At 37.7% G+C, this 16,760-nt stretch overlaps 1 protein-coding gene across 5 annotated transcripts; it reads left to right on the forward strand.

Moving 5' to 3' along the window:
• The first annotated feature begins 1,352 nt into the window (after window positions 1–1,352).
• Window positions 1,353–16,376, forward strand: LOC123517940. 5 transcript variants are annotated; one of them, XM_045278415.1, is made up of 15 exons: window positions 1,353–1,477; window positions 2,046–2,201; window positions 2,442–2,620; window positions 3,077–3,184; window positions 3,434–3,520; window positions 4,142–4,293; window positions 5,259–5,365; window positions 6,329–6,501; window positions 7,045–7,142; window positions 7,257–7,401; window positions 8,096–8,187; window positions 10,082–10,206; window positions 11,794–12,003; window positions 12,699–12,878; window positions 16,039–16,376. In XM_045278415.1, the coding sequence occupies exons 2-15, from the start codon at window positions 2,066–2,068 to the stop codon at window positions 16,089–16,091; spliced, it is 1,845 nt and encodes a 614-aa protein (XP_045134350.1). In that variant the 5' UTR covers window positions 1,353–1,477; window positions 2,046–2,065; the 3' UTR covers window positions 16,092–16,376. The 5 variants fall into 5 exon arrangements, with proteins under 5 accessions (XP_045134350.1, XP_045134346.1, XP_045134349.1 ...); XM_045278411.1 differs by having other exon boundaries at window positions 2,046–2,620; XM_045278414.1 differs by having other exon boundaries at window positions 2,046–2,620; window positions 10,085–10,206.
• The last annotated feature ends 384 nt before the right edge of the window (window positions 16,377–16,760 follow it).

Below are 16,760 nucleotides of genomic sequence, written 5' to 3' on the forward strand. Positions count from 1 at the left end.
ATTTCTAACTCAAGGCAAGTCAGAAGAACAGTACGGTTGTAGTGATATTAGTAAGTAGTAGAGTGCTATAGAATAAGTAGTAGTATTAGCAGTAGTAGTAGTAGTAGTAGTAGTAGTTGAAGTAGTAGTAGTAGAGTAGTAGTAGTAGTAGTAGTAGTAGTAGTAGTAGTAGTAGTAGTAGTAGCAGTAAGGGGTAGGAGCAGCAGTAGTATTAAATGCTGTGTAAGAAGTGGAGGAGGAAGAGAAAGACAGACAAAATCAAGTATCAATAGCAGTAATATTAATAGTATAGTAATAGTAGCAGCAGCAGCAGTAACAACAAAAGCAGCAGCATTATAGTAACAGTAGTATAATAGTAGTAGTAGCAGTAGTAGTAGTAGTAGTAGTAGTAGTAGAAGCGGTAGTAGCAGTAGTAGCTGTAGTAGTAGCTGTAGTAATAGTAGTAGTAGTAGTAGTAGTAGTAGTAGTAGTAGTAGTAGTAGTTATTGTTGTTGTTGTTGTTGTTAAGAACATAGGCAAGGAGGGAATTAAGCTGCAAGAGGTCGCCAGGCCTTTACGAGGCAGTCCCAGTGTGCTTAATCTACCTAATTCCATCTATCTTCCCCATCCATGAATTTATTTAATCTTTTAAAGCTCCCTATTGACTCAGCCCTGACTAATTGTTGTTTTATTATTATTATTATTATTATTATTATTATTATTATTATTATTATTATTAGTAGTAGTAGTAGTAGTAGTAGTAGTAGTAGTAGTAGTAGTAGTAGTAGTAGTAGTTGTTGTTGTTGTTGTTGTTGTTGTTGTTGTTGTTGTTGTTGTTGTTGTTGTTGTTGTTGTTGTTGTTTAGTAGTAGTAGTAGTAGTAGTAGTAGTAGTAGTAGTAGTAGTAGTAGTAGTAGTTGTTGTTGTTGTTGTTGTTGTTGCTGGTAGTAGTAGTAGTAGTAGTAGTAGTAGTAGTAGTAGTAGTGGTAGTAAAAGTAGTAGTAGTAGTAATAAACTAATTTTTCGTCGAAGGTGCAAAATTTATAACGGTTTGGTGACTGATGAGTATGCGATGAATTTGCCCAATTCATTTAAAACGCGCAAAGATAAATAGATACAGTCAATGTCTTTAAATGTATTTTCATGAAACATTCGAAATTATTCAAGCTCACACGAGGAAGCTTGAGCTTGAGCTTGAGCTTGAGTTGGGAGTCACTCAGCACTTGCTGTCGGTGTAACCTTTGGATCGGCGTTCTCCCATACACAGTTAGTAGCTGTAGAGGACTTTTCGTCATCGGCACTTTATACCTTCCCAGTTGTGGATGATGTGTTTGACTTTTCTTTGGGGACTGGCGCCTTAGTGGACTTTTTCAAAGCTTTTTTTTTCTTAGGATTGTATTCCTCTTACAGAAAAAAAAGAAAAGAAAAGTCGCCGAAGAAAAGACAGTCACGGACTCTCCTGAAAGTCATAACAAACAAACTGAGGCGCGTGAAGTCGTGTAAGTGTGTGCATGTTTACGTGCGTATGTGTGTTTGTGGCAAGCGTCAAGAGTGTGTGTTGGTAGGCAGCAGACAGTCACCAGTTACAGTTCTGGCAAGGAGTTGATTGATATCGTTAAGGAAATTGCAGGTGTTACCATGACCCCCTAAACCAAGTCTGTCTGTTGTGCCACTGTTTCCATCCTCAGCACCTCCCTCTGTTGTACTTCCTCGACAGCAGGGCTAGAAAATCCGGTAAACATTAAGACAGGGCACGCCACTCTACTCACTATTGTTTTTGACTTCGAACTCCAAACAAACTCTGGGACTTGGTGGGTAAGCTAAACTATCATCAAATGTCACCTTTTACCAAGAAAAATGAGTATTTCTGTTTTTGATGCCACTGAAAATTTCTGAAATCAGTAGTCTATCCTTAAGGACACTGATCTAATCTAGCATTACCTAACCCAGGTTAGGTTAGGTAATGCTTCATTGAACTGAAGACAGGTCTGGGAATGCTCTTCCAGAAAGTGACCTATGAGTGAATATGAGTTTATTTCTATGAATGTTAACTTTTTTCCCTTCCAGAACATTGTAGGCACAGTCCAATGGATGAAGAGGAATGGGGAGAGCTTGATGAAAATGCTATGGAAGAATGCATGATACTGGCCACACAATTATGTACACAGCAGCAAGATGTCCCCCGTGGCCAGAAGAGTCCTCACAAAGCCACAGCACCTCACAGTAAGCACCACCCTGAAACTGCATCCAGGAGAGTTGCAGGTGTAGTGAGCAATGGCAGTGTAAGGGACAGTGGAGTATGCAGCACTAGGAGCAGCAGCTTGCATCACTCATTCAGTAACAATAATAGCTCTGTTAATCAAAAGAAAGATGTATCTAATAGTTACATGAGGAGATTCGATGACTTTTCTACTTCAAGCACCAGTTCACACCCAAACACATCAATGAGGAAGACAGTTTCAGGCCCAGCAAGAAATGGCAGTCTTGTAGTAAGTTCAAGGAGCAGTGCCAATAAGGCCAAGAGTGCCACTAACTACTGGTCAGGAAGTGATGCAAGTGGAGCAAGCAATCATGCCCTGCTGAAGAAGGATGGAGAAGAGAAGACAGATCCTAATGAGAAGATTCTTATGATGCAGGGAGAGGTAAGATTTGATGCAATTTCAAATTATGTTTCTGACAGAGTGCTTGTAGAATTGGAGGTCAGTTTGGAAAATTGACACTTACTGAGTTTTCCTTGTACTGTATTTGTAAGAATTGAATTGTATGAAGTAGGATAATATTTATTTATGTCTTATTGACATATTTATTTATTTATTTGTTTGTTCAATGCCGTCAATCATGACAAAACTACATATTTTTGCATGGAATGCTTATGTGATCAATACATCAAGACTAGGTAAAATTTAAGGAAACTACTAAAGAGATGATGGACTACAACTTAGATGTATGAGAAAGTAATGATGTTTTATGATAATGAGTGATGAGATCAACAAATGAGCCAAGTTAGCAGATGTGACGGATATTTGTAAAATTAATATGGTTTTAAAGGTAGAATAGTAAGTGAAGCATTTGATGTTGAATATTGTGCTTGGGTGCAGATTTCCCTGCTGCGATCAGAACTGAAGAGGAAGGAGACTGCTTTAGAGACAGAGCGCCTGGACCACAATGCTGCCATTGAGGTGATGGAAAGTAAAGGAAAAGAAAAGGTTTGCCATTATTTTGTTTGTGTGAAATTTTAAGAAATTAGTGTAATATGAGCCTTGCTTTACAATGTCATCAAGATTCTTCCATAGTACAGCTGCTAATTATATTGAATTACAATATTATTTAGTGTTTTTATTACATGGGGATTATTTGTATTCCTAGTCTAATCACAGATTATGGCATCAAGATAGTTAACAAATTCTTTGCACCTCTACAGTCATGATGTTTGTAATGTCTTATTTTTGTTCTAGTTAGCTAAACAGGCAGCAGAAGCAGACATGAAACTGAAGGAGAAAAGCATGGCATTTGATAAACTACAAGGAGAACTTCATTTTAAGGTGAGATCCATAATCGTAACACATCACTGTGGACAATTATTACATATTACTGTGTCTGGTGACTCTCAAAACTTCTATGATATGTTTGTTTATCAAAATGTGTGTATATTCAGATCCTTGTGTATATCTCTCCATTTTTGCTCTTTGATTTAACTTTTTTTCAGCCAGAGAACATTTAGGGGACTGTAATATGATAATGGACATCTGTTTGAACATTATTTAGAACACTTTAGTCCTTCTTGACCCATAGTAATGTAAGAAGAAAGATGTACAGTGATTATATATGCACTTCATCTGTGTCCCTGCCTCCCATCAACATTCATCTTGTGATCTGTAGTTTGAGAACCACTGGCTTAAACCATAATAAAACTAAATATTCTGTAGTGAGTCATAAAAAGAACTTATTAGCTATTACTATTTTTATTGTGATTCATTGTTACCTTTGTTATTATTATTATTATCATTTTTGTTTTTTATTCAATTATTATTTTTTTTTATTATTATTATTGATTTTTTTCATTGTGCCAACACTCTGCTTACCACTAATGTTCACTTTCCAACATTCATCACTGATGTGACTCATCTTCGTGATTATTTTATTGACTCAAGGATTTGTTACAGAAAAGGGAAGTTGAGGAGCTTCTCAACCGCTGTCACCAGTTGGAGCAGCAGCCCAAGGCATCACAGGTCTCAGAAGTACCAAGCAAGAGACCAAGGATTGATAAAAATTCTTCAATGTTTGGAAAGGATGCAGACTTTAGTATTTCTTCAAGGTAATAGTGCATGTGCTCTCAAGGTCAGGAGTCGAAGTAACCTCAATCTCTTGTCCTGTTACCTGGCAAAAAAAAAAAAAAAAAAAAAAATGACAATTGATGAATCTTTGGAAGATTAGTGGAAAATTAGTATAAATCACTAATCACAGCAGAAATGAGTGTAGTGTTCCTCTCCTAATGACCACAACCATTCCCAGTAATTGATTGTTTATATATTTTAATAAGGACATAAAATACCTGGCAACTTGTCTCTGCTAAAGAACAATATAAGGTATGATTTTCCATTTTATTTGTATCAGACACTAAGGATGTGTTAGAGTTTTTCTTGGTATCATTAGCATCTGGGAGGAGGAAAAGTAACTGGCAGAGGTAGTATAGAGCTCCAAACTTAATGGAGAATATTATTTAGCAAGAGATGAGATCTGGAACTTCTTTTTTGAGATTTTGTTTTAAACAATGTTCATTGTTTTGGAGAGGGGCAGTTTAATGTCACTGAAGTAGAGAGCAGTGGCTACCTGAATGCTTATGTTGAATAGATAATAGTAGAAATTATTTATTTAAGGCATGGAACAACAAATGTCTCTTCAATACTTAGTGTAAATGTGTAAGATAAAGTAGTCATTCAAAACAGATAGACTTGTTAAGATACAACAATTTTCTTTTACATGCATTTCACTGTTTATATGTGTACCCATTCTTGCGTTTAAGCTTCACATGGGTAAAGAAAGTGCATCCATTGGAAACGAAGCTGCAGGAACCCACAAAATCTACATGTGATTATTCCTGTATCAGACATTGACTCGGCACTATTAATCTGATTGTTTAGTCTATTTTCAGTCATGCATTCTCTGCTGGGGAACCAATTTCTTTCCATCTCTCTTTTTATTCTCTCAGTCAGCCATCACATTGGGACTTATGTCTGATAAATTTTCATATAATACAGTAGACTTCTTTTCTTTCTCAAGATTTGACTTTTCCCGGCGGCCTGCAAAAGTGTGTGTTGGTGTGCAGACTGAAGTGTCACAGCAGAAGAATGTAAAGAGAACAAGGCTTAATGTGGCTTCCCCAGCAGGTGAGAAGAGTAATATCTTGTGTCTCATGTTTAGAAGCATTGTGTACTGTGAAATGTCAGCACAATGTGAAGGTGTACATTTGTAATTTATTTGTCTAGGGAAGCTATTTATCATTGTGTTTTGTACAGTCATAGATAAAGGTTAAATAACATAACATACTTCCTTCATTGTGTTTCTCATTCTAAAATCTTAAACTCTAAGAGTATTGGTATTGCAAGAAAACACAAAATGATGGAAATTAATGCGGATTACTTGTTTTCTGCTCGTGACTAAGCTTAGCGTTAATTTATTTGTATTTCTTTATAGTGGTCTGTGCCTCTTGAAGTAATATTGCAAATAGATTTTAATTTAGTATTAGAGAAGACAGTCAGGTAATACATGGAAAAGGTAGAAGTGCTAAAATTGTATCTAATGAGCAGGGACTAATATTGCAAAGCTTCTCTCACCCAGTCAGCAAACCATTAGGTCATGGGCTGTAATTGTATCAGTCTGTAAGTGAAAAAAGGTAGACTGGGGTGGTTGGGTTACATTGAGGGAATGCTTGAGACTGAAAGACTGAATGAAAAGTGTAAGAACAAGACTGATGTGGTTTGGGCATGTCAAGAGAGTGATGGTTAACAGAATGAAAATAGGTGGTAGTAGTTGGTGAAGTTTATAAGGACAGACTCAAGACAATGAAGAAAACTTTGTACAACACATATAAAGTGGTCTAGAAAAGTCTGTTAGATCTAAGTCTGTGAATGCAGAGGGGTAAGCTGTCACTAGGTGGACAAGACCAAAACATGCTCATGTATGGAGCATCTCAAAGTGATAATGATGAAGATGGTGCTTATGATGAAATGTTAGAAACTTGAGATTGGAGTATTTCTTCCATAGGAATAAATATCAAGTAGTAAATATAAAGGTTTTTATTCTGAATCTAATGGTGTAAGAATATTGACTCAAGTTCAGTGTTTTTCCAGGCCAGGTTTCCCAGACCAGAAGCATTGCCACTCTTCTCTCATGCAGTGCCCCAGCTGCATCCCAGTGCACAGCGCTATCTATGTCCACCTCTGCAGCTGCAGACTCATCTCACTGTACTAGCTGGGCTTTACCTTCAGAATGGTTAGGTATCATTTCACAAGGATTGAGAGAGGTTAGTATACATTTTTTTCAGCCATTCATTGCTTGGCTTTATGCATATTTAAGAATGGATGAATTGCATGAATAAACTTGATTCTGTTGCATTTTTCCAATTTTACCTTTTAAGTCATCTTCTGTCATTACTTCCAAGGTTGTCGTCCTGGGCCCATATTTGTAATGAATTGAAATTTTAAGAAGGATCTAAAAAACATATGCATTAACATAAATGGGGAACTTAGGGTGTCAGTATCTTAAAGTGTGGTGTGATGTTCAGCTTTGGATCATCATGGAAACAATGGAAATGCTAAGAAATTTATCTGAAAGTCTGAAAGTGGAGTAAACTACCCATGATAAGTTTTTGCCAGATAGGAAAATGTATCCTTCAGGACACTTGAGAAAATGTGAGTCTGACACTATCAATGAGGCTAAGACCTGAGTGGATTTTTGTTACCCTTGACAGTTGTGTCTCTACATGTGGCAAATGAATAGTTATTTATAAAAGCTACATGACTTTGTACATTGCCTAATGCTAGATTTTATTTCCTTCAACTCTCAGAATGACAAAAATATTGAACGGAAATTGATTGGTGTGGCTGTTGAAAGATTGCAGCAGACTAGTGTGGCTGTTTCAGAGAATGGTGGCGATCACAGCAGGTTGGTTAATTTGTTTGTAAGTTTGCATGTTATATGAACAGAAAATGTATAAGAGTAAATATGGCAAAACTTCTGAGTATCATAAGTCTAATATGCTATCTATACTCTTTACAGGCTGATGCAAAATTCAGATGATCCTGTAGAATGGTATGAGAGTCAAGTTGGCCCTGCAATTCAAGTTTTATATAATTTCAAGTCTTCTTCAGAGCCTGGCACACTTCAAGCCATCAGTGCTCATCTGCCACCCATACAAGTTAAGGTGAACTCAAATGCTGTACATTCCTAACCTTTGCTCTTGTTTAATATAGTGTTGCACCACCTCATGCAAGTATATTAGAATTTAATCTTGTAGCATAATGTAAAATCATGAAAGATTACTCAAGTGGTGCATTATATGATGACAAAGCTTTTGAATCTAATTAGTTAGGAGGAAATCTTAAAGAGTTATGAAGGATATTACATGGTTGATGTAGACAAGAATCTTACCAGTCAGATAAGGTAAAAAAGTATTGGATTCAATCTTGACAAAGATAGACAAAGGAAAGAGCTAGGAAGGAATTGGTTGTCCGATAGAGTGGTAGATATGACAAACTTATTAATAAAGAGGTTATAATAAGAAGAAAAGTGAGAGAATTTTTTTTTTTTTTTTTTTTTTTTTTTCTTTTAGGATGAACAATGGTTATGTGTATTACTAGACACATTTACAAGATGGCTTTATATATATCTTCCCATTATATTTTCCTTAATTTAATCTGGAAATTTCTTAACTATAAATGAAACTTACGTGTAGTTTTCTCGTAAATATTTCACCTATAAAAGCCTTTCATATACGAGTATGGGGGTTCCACTTCAAAGGAAAAGATTTAACTGCAGTGAGTTATTGACATGAGACAACTCCTAGAGCATACACAAGGCTCTATAGTCACATACTAATCCATATCTTTCTTTCCCAGGATGTTATTGTTAACAGAAGAATACGTTCTAGATTACTGGAGACAGCAGAGGACATTTCTAAGTTCATGAAGCATCCTGTAGAAAGAAATAAGTAAGTGAAAAAGTATGGTGTTTATGATTCAGACTTAATGTTCAGGATAGATTTTTGTAAGAAGATTTTAAAAGGTGATAGGTGGATATAGATAGGTTTGTTTTATAAAAGAGTTGCCATGTAGTGTTTAGGCCTATAGGCTTGCAGTCTCCCTTATTTTTTAGTTTTTTTGAAATTTTAAATCAATATGATTGTATTTGTTTTCATGTACTCCTGTTAAGGTGCTACCAAATAATGATTTGAGCTGGTTTACAAAATGTAGGGAAGCCTGTGGACATCAGTTAACCTTTTTGGGAAAAACTCTTCAGTTCACTTAATGTGAACAAGAAATCCATTTTTTTTTTTCACAGGTTTTGTTCATCATTTGTCATGTAGATAAGAAGAGCATTTACTTTCCTTTCAGTTGCCCTGTGGGTTTTCCTATGTACATTTTGAAAAAGAAATACAGGCTACATAACTTAGACCAATTTCGATCATGAGAAATATTTCTTATTGTCAGAATAGATCATGAAGAATTTAACTCATGATTTTTTTTTTTTTTTTTTTTTTAATGTTCTTTTGTGTGTGTGTGTGTGTCTCTCTCTCTCTCTCTCTCTCTCTCTCTCTCTCTCTCTCTCTCTCTCTCTCTCTCTCTCTCTCTCTCTCTCTCTCTCTCTCTCTCTCTCTCTCTCTCTCTCTCTCTCTCTCTCTCTCTCTCTCTCTCTCTATATATATATATATATATATATATATATATATATATATATATATATATATATATATATAGGCAACCCTGCTTAACGAAGGAGTTAAGTTCCTAAAAAAACCTTCATTAAGCAAAACTTCGTTAAACGAACCCATTATAACAAGTTTAACCCCTGACTTGAACAAAGCGAGAGTGCATCATAGTACAGTGAAAGGTTTAAGGAAAGTAAAAATGATGAAGTTAAACATTTAGGCAGTTTAATTTAAGTTATTATAATGTACACTAATGTATGTATGTTTTATAATGTTAATGATCTTAAATTTATGAAGGGAGGGAGAGTGAAACGGGAAAGACACTAACCGACAACTTGTGGAATGTAAACAAAGGGCGCATCATTGATATCACATACAAAACTTATGTACCACATTTCCACAAGGCTTTCCATTTTATCCATTGTAGAGTCATGAGTTCAGGTGGTTCTTTTAGCTTGCAAGGAAGATACGGTCTCACCAGCCTTCTTAATAGAGTCTGCTGACTTGAAAATAGTAGAGACGGTAGATGGAGTCAAGATGGTGGCGAATAATGCTATTAGTTTTCTTGCCTCTCTCGTGTCTGTGAATAATATCCAGCTTCACTTTTAGAGTAAGAGACTTCCTGGTCTTCTTAGCAACACTAGACAACATTGCAGGGTGTTTTGGTGGTAAATTGAGCAAGGGAAGATGAACTGGTGCTGACGCTGTTATTGTTTTGAACAGGAGCAATGAGTGGTGCGCATGTTGTCCACGAGAGGCGCTGGTGTATTCAAAAGCCTGTCAGCTTGCGTGATACGGCGGGCCTTTCAAACTTGGAAAAAATTACCTAGATAAAACTTCGTTAAAGCGAGTTTGGTGTTCGTTAAACGAGCAGATGGCAGTAAAATTAAACCATTGTTGTAGCGAAATTTCGTTGTGTGAACCTTCGTTAAGCAGGGGTTGCCTGTATATATATATATATATATATATATATATATATATATATATATATATATATATATATATATATATATATATATATATATATATATATATATATATATATATATATATATATATATATATATATATATATATATATATATATATATATATATATATATATATATATATATATATATATATATATTGCTGTCTCTGGTGTTAGTACTTTAGAAATTGCACATCTTTTTTTCAGTAGTGAATCTTTGGTGTCAGCATTGAGGGAGTGTTGTTTGAGCCTCGGAAATGAGAATGAAGCCAAAGCATATGTAAGAGCTATTGCGGCAGTCTGTTCTCACTGCCAGCTGTGTGTGTCTTCAGGTACAGTACTGTAGTCATAGCTTCTCCTACCTCCACAATGCAGAGAGGAATTTGCTCTTCTGTAGTCACTCACTCTATTAGAAAATACAATCTTACAATTTTGTTGTACTATATATAGGAATATAACCCAAAGTTGAGTGCTGAACTATTCTTGCCTGATTGGTTTTCTTGTCTGTCTGATGAAGTAGGTATAATGCCTTAGGAGTGTAGCACAACCTTTCTTTGGAGATGTGTCAGCTCTCACTGAGGGCCACATAGGTATTGACTTTCTCTTGACATCAGGATCCCTTTATGCACAACTCTGCCATGTAGGCCAGAGCTAAGTTGGTTCTGGATCATGTCTACTTTCACACCTGCTCCAGGAAGATTTGGAACAATCTCCACCTAATTACTTACATATACACTTTCAGTTGAATACAAAATCTGGTAACCTCATGACCTGAGGACTGCTGGATCTTCAAAAATTATGAATTTTTATGTATATTTTGTGTGTGTGTGTGTGTGTGTGTGTGTATTTATCTAGTTGTATTTACCTAGTTGTATTTTATGGGAGGGGAGCCTATGCTCGTGTTTTCCCGTCTCTGTATCTCACAGTGTCTAATTTTCTCTTAAATGCATGTATAGACTTTGCACACACCACCTCTCTATCCACTTCGTTCCATATATCTATCTCTCTATTGGGGAAGCTGTTTTTCTTGAAGTCTCTTCTGTAGTTGTCTTTTCTGAGTTTTAGTCCATGTCCTCTTGTGTCCCTTTTGTTCCTCTTCAGCAGGTCGATCCCATCATGAAGCTCCATATTATTCATTATTCTGTAGATGGTCAACAGGTCGCCTCTTTCTCTTCTCTGCTCCAGTGTTGGTAATTCCAGTCTCTCCAGTCTCTTTTCATACGTAAGAGCCAACAAGATTGGAGCCAGTTTGGTGGCTGCTCTTTGTAGCCTTTCAATTTTCCTGATATTCTTCCTCATGTTAGGTGACCACAGTACTGCTGCATACTCCAGTCGTGGTCTGATTGTCATGGTGTGTGTGTGTGTGTGTGTGTGTGTGTGTGTGTGTGTGTGTGTGTGTGTGTGTGTGTGTGTGTGTGTGTGTGTGTGTGTGTGTGTGTGTGTGTGTGTGTGTGTGTGTGTGTGTGTGTGTGTGTGTAATTCACCTCCTCGGTCGCCTGCTGGTCACCTAGCCAGTCTTCCCCATTATGGAGCGAGCTCAGAGCTCAAAGACCGATCTTCGGGTAGGACTGAGATCACAGCACACTCTACACACCGGGAAAGTGAGGCCACAACCCCTCGAGTTACATCCTGTACCTATTTACTGCTAGGTGAACAGGGGCCACACATTAAGAGGCTTGCCCATTTGCCTTGCCGCGCCGGGACTCGAACCCGGCCCTCTCGATTGTGAGTCGAGCGTGCTAACCACTACACTACACGGTGTGTGTGTGTGTGTGTGTGTGTGTCTGTGTGTGTGTTTGTGTGCATGTGCGTGTGTGTGTGTTTACATTGATGTAGGAAATAAAAGGAAGATATATTCATACATACTTTCTTTTCTGCATATAATTTTTAATCTTTTATTTTTCCTTGAAATTTTACAGGCGTGTGTCTGATTAGCCAGTTGTGTAAGAAGGTTAAGAAGCTCTGTGTCCCTGAGGTAAACATTGTCAGAGCTCTGCTGGACATGACTTGGGCCTTGGTGAAATTAAGTTCACCTCCATGGCTTAACACCAACTGCTGCTGCTCCGCTCAGCTTTTGGGGATTTTCTTGTGGCACATTTACCAGACACTGGAAGCAACTCATCCCACAGGTACCTAGAGTGCATGATTTTTTTTTTTTTATATACAATGTAATCACATTGAAAAGTATTCCTACACTTCTGCACACTGTAGACCTCTACTTGGTAGATGACTGATCCTTCCTGATGTAATTGGTTTATCTTTAATGTAGTCATGGTCAGAGGTGGAACAAGCTTCACAACTCTTATCTAGTTTATTTTTACATTTTCTTCAAATTCTCTGATCTGCCAGTAGCCTGGCAATGAAGTTGACTGTGTTGTATAGGTTTTTAGCAGATCACGATGTTTAACATTCAGGGAAAAGTACTTTATATTAATTTTACACTCATTCAGTGCTATTATTGCAACATAGCTGTTTCAACTGATATGTGTGTTTCGTATCAATTTTCTTCTCTTCCTGATTTCATTGTCTGTAAACTTAGAGAAAATTTTTCAGTTGAACTTTTCTTTTTAACAAATCTGCAGTAAAAGGTAAAAAGTAATATAATTTCAATTACTTGTTTTTGTTATTGAAATATGTTCTTTATGTAAAGAGATTCTTGTATACACTTATAAAATAATTTATAGTTCGTAGGAATGCAGCATAGATAATAAAGATTTTCAACTTTTAATTAAATAAAAACACTAAAAATTCACTTTTTTGACTGAATATTTTGTAAGCATGCAGTGTCTGTGATGTTCTTTTCTCTGCATTTTTATGTTTTCAGATAAAAGTAATAAAAATAGGAAGGTAGCGCAGGTGATGGTGTCATGTGTGCAGCTGCTGCACTACTGGTCCACCGTAGACCAAGACTGGTGGGAGAAAGTGGCACCCTTCCCACAGTACCCAACCCTCATGGCTGCCCTTGCCTCCAAGGCCACCACTATGAAATTCAATAAAGAAACAGGTTAGGTGCCATTTTTTTAAGGGGGTGTTTTATATATTCTTTGTTTACTACTTGTATTCATGTGTGTGTGTGTGTGTGTGTGTGTGTGTGTGTGTGTGTGTATTTACCTAGTTGTATGTACCTAGTTGTAGTTTTACAGGGCCTGGGCTTTATGCTCGTGTGGCCCCGTCTCCATATCTACACTTATCCAATCTTACTTTAAAAGTGTGCACACTCGTTGCAAACACTACTTCTTCATCTAAACTGTTCCACGTCTCAGTACATCTCTGCGGGAAACTTTATTTTTTAATATCTCTCAGACATCTTCCCTTTCTCAGCTTTTTACTATGCGATCTTGTGCTTGGTGTCATATTCTTCTCTCAGGATCAGTTGCTCATTATCCACTTGGTCCATTCCGTTGATCAATTTATAGACATGTATCAGGTCTCCTCTCTCCCTTCTTTGTTCCAAGGTTGGTAGATCCATAGCCTTTAGTCTCTCCTCATATGTCATCCCTTCAAGTTCTGGGACCATTCTTGTAGCCATTTTTGTAGCCTCTCCAATTTCCTTATGTGTTTCTTTTTATGAGGGGTCCACACTACTCCTGCATATTCCAATCTGGGTCTTATTATAGTATTTATCAATTTCTTCATCATTTCTTTGTCCATGTAGTGAAATGCTACTCCAATATTCCTCAGCAAATTATATGTTTCTCTAAAAATTCTATCAATATGGCTTACTGGTTGATTGTTTTCTTCCATCGTCACTCCTAAGTCCTTTTCCTTTTTGACTTTCTCCAGTTCTACTCCATCTCCCATCTTATAGATTCCCACAGGTCGTCTTTCACTCTTTCCCATTTCCATGACATGGCTTTTGTTCACATTGAATTCCATTTCCCACTTCTTACTCCATTCCCAGATCTTATTTAGGTCTTCTTGCAGTATTTCACAATCCTCCTTTTTCTTTATAACTCTACACAGTTTCGTATCATCCGCAAACAAATTTATGTAGCTGTTCACTCCTTCTGGCATGTCGTTAATATAAATGAGGAAAAGTACTGGTGCCAATACTGACCCCTGTGGCACTCCGCTTTCTACTGCTCTCCACTTTGACTTCATATTTTTAACTACCGTGTGTGTGTGTGTGTGTGTGTGTGTGTGTGTGTGTGTGTGTGTGTGTGTGTGTGTGTGTGTGTGTGTGTGTGTGTAATTCACCTCGGTCGCCTGCTGGTCACCCAGCCAGTCTTCCCCATTACGAAGCGAGCTCAGAGCTCATAGACCGATCTTCGGGTAGAACTGAGACCACATTAACACACTCCACACACCGGGAAAACGAGGCCACAACCCCTCGAGTTACATTCTGTACCTATTTACTGCTAGGTGAACAGGGGCCACACATTAAGAGGCTTGCCCATTTGCCTTGCTGCTTACCAGGACTCGAACCCGGCCCTCACGATTGTGAGTCGAGCGTGCTAACTACTACACTACGCGGTGTAATTCACTGTTTGATCTGCTGCAGTCTCTGACGAGACAGCCAGACGTTACCCTACGGAACGAGCTCAGAGCTCATTGTTTCCGATCTTCAGATAGGCCTGAGACCAGGCACACACCACACACCGAGACAACAAGGTCACAACTCCTCGATTTACATCCCGTACCTACTCACTGCTAGGTGAACAGGGGCTATACGTGAAAGGAGACACACCCAAATATCTCCACCCGGCTGGGGAATCGAACCCCGGTCATCTGGCTTGTGAAGCCAGCGCTCTAACCACTGAGCTGTGTGTGTGTGTGTGTGTGTGTGTGTGTGTGTGTGTGTGTGTGTGTGTGTGTGTGTACACTGTGGCTGCATGTGTATGTGTGCACCATATATTTAATTCCTATTTACTTCATGCATTTTTTTTTTTTTTTTTTTTTTTTTTACGTAGGGAAGAGGGCCAGCCAAGGGCAAAAAAAAGAAAGTTAGAAAAAAGCCCACTTGAGCGCTGGCTCTCCAAAGAGTAGAAAAAGTGCCAAAACCGTCAGCCAGAATTAGGGGAGCAAATGCCTCGATACCTCCCTCTTAAAAGAAGACAAGTTGTAGGAATTTGGAAATACAGATGCAGGGAGGGAGTTCCAGAGTTTACCAGTGAAAGGGATGAATGATTGAGCGTACTGGTTAACTCTTGCATTAGAGAGTTGGACAGAATAGGGATGAGAGGAAGAAGAAAGCCTTGTGCAGCGTGGCTGCAGGAGGAGGGAGGCATGCAGTTAGCAAGATCAGTAGAACAGTTACCATGAAAATAGCGATAAAATATAGAAAGGGATGCAACATTTCGGCGGTGAGAAAGAGACTGAAGACAGTTAGTCAGAGGAGGGAGTTGATGAGACGAAGAGCTTTCGATTCCACCCTATCAAGCAAAGCTGTGTGACTGGAACCCCCAAACATGCGAAGAGTACTCCATACAGGGACGGATAAGGCCCTTATACAGAGTAAGCAGTTGGAGGGCGAGAAAAACTGGCGGAGGCGCCTCAGAACACCTAACTTCATAGAAGCTGTTTTAGCAAGAGATGAGATGTGAAGTTTCCAGTTAAGATTATGAGCAAAGGACAGACCGAGGATATTCATTGTGGAAGAGGAAGACAGTTGAGTGTCATTGAAGAAGAGAGGATAGTTGTCTGGAAGGTTGTGTCGAGTTGATAGATGGAGGAATTGAGTTTTTGAGGCATTGAAGACTACTAGATTTTCTCTGCCCCAATCGGAAATTTTAGAAAGATCGGAAGTCAGGCGTTCCGTGGCGTCCCCGCGTGATCTGTTAATTTCCTGAAGGGTTGGACGTCTCTGAAAGAACGTGGAAAGATGTAGGGTGGTATCATCAGTGTAGGAGTGGATAGGGCAAGAAGTTTGGTTAAGAAGGTCATTAATGAATAATAGAAAGAGAGTGGGTGACAGGACAGAAACCTGAGGAACAGAGACCATTTCATTTCTTAATGATAACAGGTGCAAAATGTGAAAAAAATCCCTTGAGCAACTTTTTATTCTTTAATAACTTGGATTGGCTTTCCCCCAATTGGTCCGACTTATGCAGGGATTACTGTGTGTTTCAGGCAGTGATATTGTAGGAACCTAACCAGAAATTGTAATATCAGGATAGAATTGTGTTTCTTTTTTAGTTTAATTTACTGATTTATTTTTCTTACAGTTGAGTTGTTATGTGACTTGTACGAGTACGAGGATGGAACTTTTGAAAGATGACCAGGACAGGACCACTGCACATGATGAGGACAAGACCGCTGCTCATCACAGTGCACTAACTACATACCACAGGACATTTCACATTCCACAATGAATATACCTAAGCTGTTGAATGTTGTTATTACTTGATTGTTGTCAAGCTGTACTTGATTGACCACAAGGAATATTTTTATATTTTTAATTTTCAAAGACCCTTTCTTATCTTTTTGCAAGAGATTATTTATGTAGTACATAATTATTTTAAGAAAATATCAATTACCTATGAATATGAAATATTTGAAATTACAAAAGATTTTATTTTTCACTCATTGATATTATATGCTCTGCTTCATCTTTGAAGGAGAAGAAATAGAATGAAAAAGAGTCTAGAAGATAAATCAAAACATATTAGCTATCTTGGTGCAGATGGTGTATATACAGTTTCATCTGCAGACCATTTTTCTTATGATGTCAAGAAGAATCGTGATTAGAGTTATAAACTTATGTTGTGGAGATTAAAAGGAAAGTACTTTTGAAATAAAGATTTTAATTCTTCAAAGTGTAATGACTTTGATGAAACTGTGTGTAAGTAAATCTAGTGGACATTCGAGATGCCAGCAGCTCCCTGCAGTGCACCTAAACATTCAGAAGTGTAATGTGATGTTAGTTAGTTTTTCTACTTTTCTTACT

The sequence above is a fragment of the Portunus trituberculatus genome, chromosome 43, assembly GCF_017591435.1.
Source record: "Portunus trituberculatus isolate SZX2019 chromosome 43, ASM1759143v1, whole genome shotgun sequence".
Lineage (NCBI taxonomy): Eukaryota > Metazoa > Arthropoda > Malacostraca > Decapoda > Portunidae > Portunus > Portunus trituberculatus.